The 8,493-nt window shown below is 43.4% G+C and overlaps 1 protein-coding gene across 1 annotated transcript; it reads left to right on the top strand.

Annotated features, from left to right (window-relative positions):
* Nucleotides 1–2,075: 2,075 nt before the first annotated feature.
* Nucleotides 2,076–8,090, top strand: LOC139392109 (protein HGH1 homolog). The gene is made up of 6 exons (XM_071139827.1): nt 2,076–2,702; nt 3,008–3,108; nt 3,295–3,393; nt 4,982–5,073; nt 5,412–5,534; nt 6,764–8,090. The coding sequence occupies exons 1-6, from the start codon at nt 2,161–2,163 to the stop codon at nt 6,947–6,949; spliced, it is 1,143 nt and encodes a 380-aa protein (XP_070995928.1). The 5' UTR covers nt 2,076–2,160; the 3' UTR covers nt 6,950–8,090.
* Nucleotides 8,091–8,493: the final 403 nt, after the last annotated feature.

The following is an 8,493-nucleotide window of genomic DNA, read 5'->3' as shown; positions in this document are numbered from 1 at the left end:
AGCTTCATGTCAAAGTACTGGGCCGAGGCTTGGCGGGACTCCCTTTCCTTGGCTGTCAGAGTCAGTTTGGGGGCAGCCACCGGCATGCTCTTACAGTTCAGCTGAGTGCCCCAGCAACCTGAGTCCTTCAAAGAGAAAACATATTAAAATGGGAAATCTGCAACAAAGCAGTCAATGGGTATCATTATCATTATTTGAAAAATCCCAAAATGTATGTACCAATCTCAAATTGCACCTTTAAGTACAGTTAATAAATTATAACTGGAGTTAAGGAGATTTATAACAATACAATTATACTGAACCGAATGTAACCTACCTTTTCTCTCTGGCAACAGCGACGGCTGTCGCTATCTACAGACAAAACCTGATTGAGTCTGTGAGGCAGGTGTTGGGTCTGTGTGCCCATTTATTTGCTTGCTTGAGCGTTCGATATTCTTTGTGGAGCTCTGTGAAACACACGCAGAAACACAAAATTCAAAGCAACATATTTCAGTAACTGACATGAATTATAGGAGGATACCTGGGTCCTATTCAGTAGAAGCAAACGGACCAAAACGGAGAGACCTAGCTGAATTTGTCCAATAAGAAACACTTGTTTTTGTTCATCTGTTGCTAAACGTTTTGCTACAGTGCTCCTTAACGAATACAAGCCTAAGGACAGCAGTGTATTGATCCTGTGTTTGGTTCTGTTAATGCAGGGAGTCCGTTGATTATTGATATGCACTTACTTTTAGTCTCTTCTGGGGCTCCGTCAATATCGCCCTGAATAATAGAACAAGTCAGAGTGGGAAAGACAATATGTTAGTTACTGTAGTCTCCGAGTAATGCATGATACAAAAATTGAATAGATAACTAGCTACATAGCTAGCTAGCTACGGTGTTGGGCTTTCTTTGCTGTTCTTGAACAAATTACTGCTCCCAGGTTTTCAAAAGAATCTTGACATCATTGTATCGAGCCATCACTTCCACAGATATTATCGACCTTGTAGGAATCAGTTTGCTGAGATGATGAATAATTAATATTATAGCCGGTAGCAATTTGTTGTAAATATGACATGTTAGACTAGAGTTCAGAGTTTGTGCAAGTGTGAAAGTGAACGGTAACGTTATCTATATAAATATATAAGTCAGTGATTTCAGCAGTATCCAAACAGCTGGCTCTCATGACAGTAATACTCCAAATCATTGTTAGCATTCATTATAAACGTAGTAGCTACCTAAGGTTTCAAACAAGAGCCACATGAGAATGTAAACAACGTCAAATCAGAGAACAGACACATCTAGCCTTAGCCATCTGGCTCTCTGAGCTAAAGCTACAACAGTGGGTTAAAAAAGTCCCAAAAGGCCGTCATCTCAAACTAAATAAGTCTGACGTTTCTTACCTGACTGCGGGCAATAATAAATCATCCTAAACGCTGCCTTAAAGGGTTTAATTCAGCGTCTTACACCAGGAAATGACATAGCTAACTATTGTACGGAGCAGTTATTTCCACAATTTTAGCGCGCTGTAAAAGTGACGTCCACCTATCTACCAATGGAAGGCTGCTGAGGAAGTAAAAACCAATCAGAACGAAGGATTACTTTTGAGGGCGGGTATATGTTGGTTATCCGTAATCCTATTGGAGATGTAAAATGTCATTTAAAAATACGGAAGTACGTATTTATCTGCATGGAAAGGCGCATGAGGATGATGTGAGTGTGCTTCAACATTTTATCAACTTTACAGAACCACACGATCGTTTTTTTTTTAGCTACTTTGTTTTATATATTTTTAACATTCAAGAAAGTCGTGTGGTTGTGGATGAGTTAGAACCTAGCTTACGTTATCCTAATTTCGACCGACTAACTAGCTACAACGATCGAAATGACTCAAAGTGATGATCATGCCATGACAGCATGAATTTTAACACTAGTTATTTTACGGACTATGTTGTGTCAGCTTGCTGGGGTTCTTGTTTTGGATGCACCTCGCAACTGTCTTGTATGTTTATGTTGTGTTCTAGCTAGGTACATTGTCTTGCTAACGTTAGCTATTATTGCTTCTCGTTTTCCTCTCTCTCTCTTTGTAGATAGTTATCTTTACAGGTGATTAACTGTAACCCTGTATCAACTTTGGGATTTCTTAAAATTTGGATTACAATATTTCGACTGACCACCAACATGCTGAGTGAGGTAGAGGCCAAAGAGCTGCTGTCCTTCCTCACACTGGACACCAGGCCAGACGTCAAGGGCCAGGCTACTGAGTACATCCTGGGCCTCTCTGGCAACAGGGACGGCTGTCGCTACCTACAGACAAAACCTGACTTCCTTAAAGCCTTGGTGACCCTCACTACCGACCCCTCCATCGCTATCGTCAAAGACTGTTACCACTCTCTCATCAACCTCTCGGCTGATGAGACCATGCACCAACCGCTGATCAAAGACTCGGACTTCCTCCCTATGTTGTTTAAAAACCTCCTGGACCCAGAATTTATGTTTGCGGACCGTATCTGTACGATCCTCACTAACCTGTCGCGGCACGTGAAGACGTGTAAAGAGGTGTTTAAGGCTATGCAGAAGCAGGAGATAGGTTTGGCACAAATAGTGGACATCTTCTGCACTGAGGGCTACAACAAGCAGGCATCGCTCCATTACCTGGGCCCCCTCCTCTCCAACCTCACACAGCTGCCCGAGACCAGACACTTTATCCTGGATAAGGAGAGGTCAGTGGCTGGGTGGTTAGCTCATGAGATACAGGGCTAGACTGTCTTTGACTTCTCTCATAATCCAGTAACACCAATGCTAAAACCAGTCCTGTATTCAGTGTCTATAATGATTTAGAAGATAAACTGATTGTAGATCAGCAACACTCCTTTTCTGAGACGCTTAATGCATATGGGCCTGGTACTTTCTTTTTCTGCCCCATAAAGTGCTTCCTTTCTTTTGCTGATCATCCAGCATGTTGCCTATGGAAGACCACTCACTCTGTGTGTGTGTGTGTGTGTGTGTGTTTTAAAATGTTCCACAGGTGTGTAGTTCAGAGGCTCCTTCCCTACACCCAATACCAGGCCTCAACGATCAGACGAGGGGGAGTCATTGGCACTCTGAGAAATTGTTGCTTTGATCATGGTAGGGAAGACACAGAATCTTAATAGGTGTACGACAGTCAGTTTTAACCTTCATAGTTCATGCCTGTTTTGTGTTGAATTGAGTAGGATTGATTTTCGATAAATGCTCTAGATATGTAGAGCTTTTACCTTGTAATCAATGGGAAGATCTCAATTGCATACTCCTAACTTTTTTTTTTCTTCCCAGCTCATCATGAGTGGTTGCTGAGTGATGCGGTGGACATTCTGCCTTTCCTGTTGCTGCTTCTCGCTGGGCCTGAGGAACTGTCTGACGAGGAGAATGAAGGTAAATAATTTTTCCTGTCTGAGTGACATTGGGGGGCATGTACGACCCCCCCCCCCCCCCCCCTCCCCCACAAATCCAGGCATCTACCGGCCCCTACTCTATCTCCCATATCCCTGTTGTCTCTGGAAAAACAATAAAATACAGAATAATTTTTTTAATTAAAAAGGACTTTGTGTCTGGGACATGACCATGTCTGCTGCAGTGGCCCTCTCGTCCATAGGGGGCAGTGTGTTTGTTCTGTACAGATGACAGGTGGAATTTCAGGGCACCACCCTATTTTATTTTGCATTATGAGTAGACACAATTCGCATCAGGCTAAAGTCAGATTAGAGGGGCCCCAAATGGAAACTGTTTTAGATCCTTCTATGGAAGTTGTGCTGTACTCAGCGTCGGTTCAAAGGCGGTGAACACAAAAACAGATTTCTAACTATTTTATACGTTTCACTCTTGTGGAACATACTAATGTTAACCAGTCTTTATAGTAGCCTAAGCAGCCTGAGATGCCGGAGAAGAGCCAAGCTCCTAGAGAGATGGTGGGCGTCACAAGGCCCACACTCAGTAGTGTAAACAACATAATACATACTGTGTGTGTATGTGGTATTTATTAGCTAGCTAAACATAGATATAGTGCCTTCTGATAGTATTCAGACCGCTTGACTTTTCCACATTTTGTTACGTTACAGCCTTATTCTAAAATTGATTTAAATTGTTTTTATTCCTCATCAATCTACACCCAATACCCCATAATGACAGCAGATGTGTTACAAATAAACTGAAATATCACAGTTATAAGTATTCAGACACTTTACTCTGTACTTTGTTGAAGCACCTTTTGGCAGCGATTACAGCATTGAGTCTTTGGTATGACACTACAAACTTGGCACACCTGTATTTGGGGTGTTTCTCCCATTCTTCTCTGCACATCCTTTCAAGCTCTGTCAGGTTGGATGGGGAGTGTCACTGCACAGCTATTTTTAGGTCTCCAAACATCTCGTTTGATCGGGTTCAAGTCCGGGCTCTTGCTGGGCCACTAAAGGACATTCAGAAACTGCGTTCTTGGGGACCTTCAATGCTGCAGAATTTTTTTTGTACCCTTCCCCAGATCTGTGCCTCGACACAATCCTGTCTCTGAGCTCTACGGACAATTCCTTCGACCTCATGGCTTGGTTTTTGCTCTGACAGTCAGTGTCAACTGTGGGACATTATATAAACAGGTGTGCTACTTTCCAAATCATGTCCAATAAATGTAATTTACCACAGGTGGACTCCAAGTTGTATAAACATCTCAAGGAGGATCAAAGGAAACAGGATGCACCTGAGCTCAATTTTGAGTCTCATAACAAAGGGTCTGAATACTTATGTAAATAAGGTATTTCTAAACTTGTTTTCGCTTTGACATTATGGGTTATTGTGTGTAGATTGAGGATTTTTATTTGATCAAATTTACAATAAGGCTGTAATGAAATGTGGAAAAAGTAAAGGGGTCTGAATACTTTCCGAAGACACTGTATATTGCTACTGCACTTCAAGATGTCTGCATTGAAAATATAGCCTAGTACTGATGGTACTTTGTCCTTATTCAATGAAGGGTTACCTGTCGACCTCCAGTACTTACCAGAGGACAAGGAAAGAGAGGAGGATCCTGACATTCGCAAGATGCTCATTGAGACCATGATACTGGTTGGTGTCACCTGGAGTTTAATTTTTTTTTTTTAACTAGGCAAGTCAGTTAAGAACAAATTCTTATTTTCAATGACTGCCTAGGAACAGTGGGTTAAGTACAGATTTTGTACCTTGTCAGCTCGGGGATTCAATCTTACTAGTCCAACACTCTAACCACTAGGCTACGCTGCCTCCCCCGAGTCAATGCCATGCTTCCACCAACACCTAACCATCTGTGTCACTGAACCAGTAAAGCTTTGTTTCTCTGTATAATCCAAACGGTTTTAACAGCAACAAAAAAACAGTTTGCTTGCTGGAAATACTCATATCTTTACGTGTGTCTCTTTTGCACCCAGTTGACAGCTACCAAAGTAGGTAGGCAGATTCTGAAGGCCAAGAATGTCTATGCCATCATGAGGGAGTTCCACAACTGGGAAAAGGAGCCTCACGTGGCCGCTGCTTGTGAGAAGCTCATACAGGTAAACTATGAATATAACTTCCATAAATGTTTATGTTTGTACTAAGGTACAAAAACATACCTATGGTTTACCATAGTAAATCAATACAGAGCAACCTCATGGTGAACTGCTGGTGATGTGTTATTCACAACCCAGTCCAGAGCTGGGGTGTCCCAGCTGTCGTCATGGCACCTTGGCAGTTATGTAGTAGTAGTAGAAGAAGGTGGGTATTACTATGATCATCCGGACGCAGTGAAAAAGGTAACGCTTACTCTACTTTCAATGCATTTTTCAGCAAAGGGTGGGTAAACTGTTGAAAGAAAAAAATAAGTGCGTGAACTGCGTTTACTTGCGTTTACCCTCCATTGCACCTTGGTAACTGTTACATTCAGGAAGAACAACTATTTTATTTTCATGACTTCTTATTGTGCTTGGTAAGACAACCCAGTCTATGGCGCCAATGAATCTCATGACATCTCAGTACTCTGAGTGCTGAAATTTACAGCATCGGCAGGTTTAAGAAAACAGAGTCCACGTTCCAAATGGCACTCTATTTCCTACATTATATGGGGTCCTATAGGCCCTGGCCAAAGGTAGCACACTATATAGGGAATAGGATGCCATTTGGGATGCAGGCAGGATGTTCTGATTGGCTGGAAAAAGCTTCCACTGTTCCGTTCCTGCCTAGTGCCTGCTCTGCGGTGGCAGTCTTGTAGTGGGGAACGACCGAGTGGAAAAGATGTCACTCGGTCTCGCATAAAAATAAAACCCTGATACACTCCATAACAGCTCGGAGATCCCTTTTGAACTGTGGTCCAGAGGCACAAGTTCAGTCTTTAGCTACCCAGCCAGTTTTAATCACTGTCATAAAACGTTGAAATCCGAGCGTGATATTTATCCAAGACTAATGGGCTTTTTATGCTGAATCTTGTGGATAACAAGGCTGTAACGTTTTATCATATTACTTAAAAAAAAAACTTTATTTCCACTAAGTTTTTCTTCAATTGTTTGGAGCTTGTCCCGATGCCGTTCTGACATTTCTTGGGCTAATTTGTTGTCAATTACAGTCTGCGGTAATGTTGAGGATGTCATTGGAATATTTTGGTCTCTACTGTTTTTCACCTAAAGTAGCCAAAATACCGGATAGGAAGATCTTAAAGCCAAGGCAGCATTCGACTGAGAGTTAGGGTCAAGACATTTTTTTTATGTGTGTGTTTTTATCCACGTGTGTATGCACGTGTCTCTGCCAGGTGCTGATCGGGGACGAGCCAGAGCCAGACATGGAGAACCTGTTGGAGGTGGAGATTCCTGAGGACGTGGCGGTGAAGCTCAAAGACATGGATGCCAAGGAGCAGGAGCAGTTGGAGAAGGACCAGGAAGATCTGTTAAATCCAGACCAGTCCCAGCAGTGTGCTGGCATAGTGAGGATGATGTAGCAAGGTGGTCTTTTCTACATTTAAACTGGTCAACCATCTTATGAACAATGGAACCAACTGCTAACTCAAATTTAACAGAAAATTATTGACATCATGATAACAAACGGCATGAAATCAGGACTCGGAAGGACTGTGTGCAATCTGAAACCAATTGTATTTTCACACCATGTAATTTCGCACCACAAAGTCTTAAATCGATGAAAATAATGTCATTTTATTTTTAACGAAAGGAGTATGTCCTTGATTTTGTTTTCTGTACGAATCCCAAAATGTTTCCGTCACACTTGATTGAGCACATGGAAGAAGTCCATGGTTAGCAGCCCCCTAGGCTAGTACCGAGGAGTAGAACACCTCAGAAGGTGGTTGGAGGTGCGGCTGCTGTCAGCTTGCCTGAGGGGCTATGCAGCTGCCTGTTGGCCGAGCCAGGCTTCCTGAAGTTGGGGAGATTGTGGAAGGGCTTTGGGGCAAAGGGCGGCCGGGGCCGGGTCATGAAGAGACGGTTGGTGTTGGTGCTCTGGCATTGGGTGGGTCTCATCAGGAGCCGACAGGGGGACACCAAGGGGGGCTTGGGGCAGAGCGGCTCCTCTCTCTTCTCCTGTGGTGGTTCACGGCGATGGCAGCCGGCGCTGCTGGCCCCGGTGAGGTAGTGGGGGGCCACTACAGTTCGCTGGGGCCTCTCAGGCAGGCTGGTGTGTCTGAAGGATGAACGGGTGAGGGTGCCAGGGCCTGAGTGGCAGGAGCGGCCTGTTACACATCCAGTCGGATCTGTAATTCAACATGCCAGGTAGACTGACTTTATAACACATCCAGTCGGATCTGTATTTCAACATGCCAGGTAGACTGACTTTATAACACATCCAGTCGGCTCTGTAATTCAACATGCCAGGTAGACTGACTTTATAACACATCCAGTCGGCTCTGTAATTCAACATGCCAGGTAGACTGACTTTATAACACATCCAGTCGGCTCTGTATTTCAACATGCCAGGTAGACTGACTTTATAACACATCCAGTCGGCTCTGTAATTCAACATGCCAGGTAGACTGACTTTATAACACATCCAGTCGGCTCTGTAATTCAACATGCCAGGTAGACTGACTTTATAACACATCCAGTCGGCTCTGTAATTCAACATGCCAGGTAGACTGGCTTTATAACACATCCAGTCGGCTCTGTATTTCAACATGCCAGGTAGACTGACTTTATAACACATCCAGTCGGATCTGTAATTCAACATGCCAGGTAGACTGACTTTATAACACATCCAGTCGGATCTGTAATTCAACATGCCAGGTAGACTGACTTTTATAAAATTTTAGTCTTGTGGAAAAGGGTTTCCAAAAGTCTGTCCGGGGCCCCCTGGGTGCACGTTTTGGTTTTTACTCCAGCACTACACAGCTGATTCAAATAATGAAAGCTTGATGATGATGAGTTGCTTTGACCAAACATGCACCCAAGGAGGGCCCCAGGACCGAATTTGCGAAGCCCTTATTTAGAAGACTTATCCAGAATGACTTACAGGAGCAATTAGGGTTAAGTGCCT

Source organism: Oncorhynchus clarkii, chromosome 32 (assembly GCF_045791955.1).
Source record: "Oncorhynchus clarkii lewisi isolate Uvic-CL-2024 chromosome 32, UVic_Ocla_1.0, whole genome shotgun sequence".
Lineage (NCBI taxonomy): Eukaryota > Metazoa > Chordata > Actinopteri > Salmoniformes > Salmonidae > Oncorhynchus > Oncorhynchus clarkii.
Note: the sequence above shows the minus strand (reverse complement) of the source record. Positions and strands in the feature narration are given on the sequence as shown.

What these genes read in the sequence shown, in the direction of transcription:
- LOC139392109 (XM_071139827.1), top strand. Translation starts at nt 2,161, where the DNA reads ATGCTGAGTGAGGTAGAGGCCAAAGAGCTGCTGTCCTTCCTCACACTG. An exon ending in TTTATCCTGGATAAGGAGAG is followed by an intron (nt 2,703 to 3,007) that starts GTCAGTGGCTGG and finishes AATGTTCCACAG; the next exon opens with GTGTGTAGTTCAGAGGCTCC. An exon ending in CTTGTGAGAAGCTCATACAG is followed by an intron (nt 5,535 to 6,763) that starts GTAAACTATGAA and finishes TGTCTCTGCCAG; the next exon opens with GTGCTGATCGGGGACGAGCC.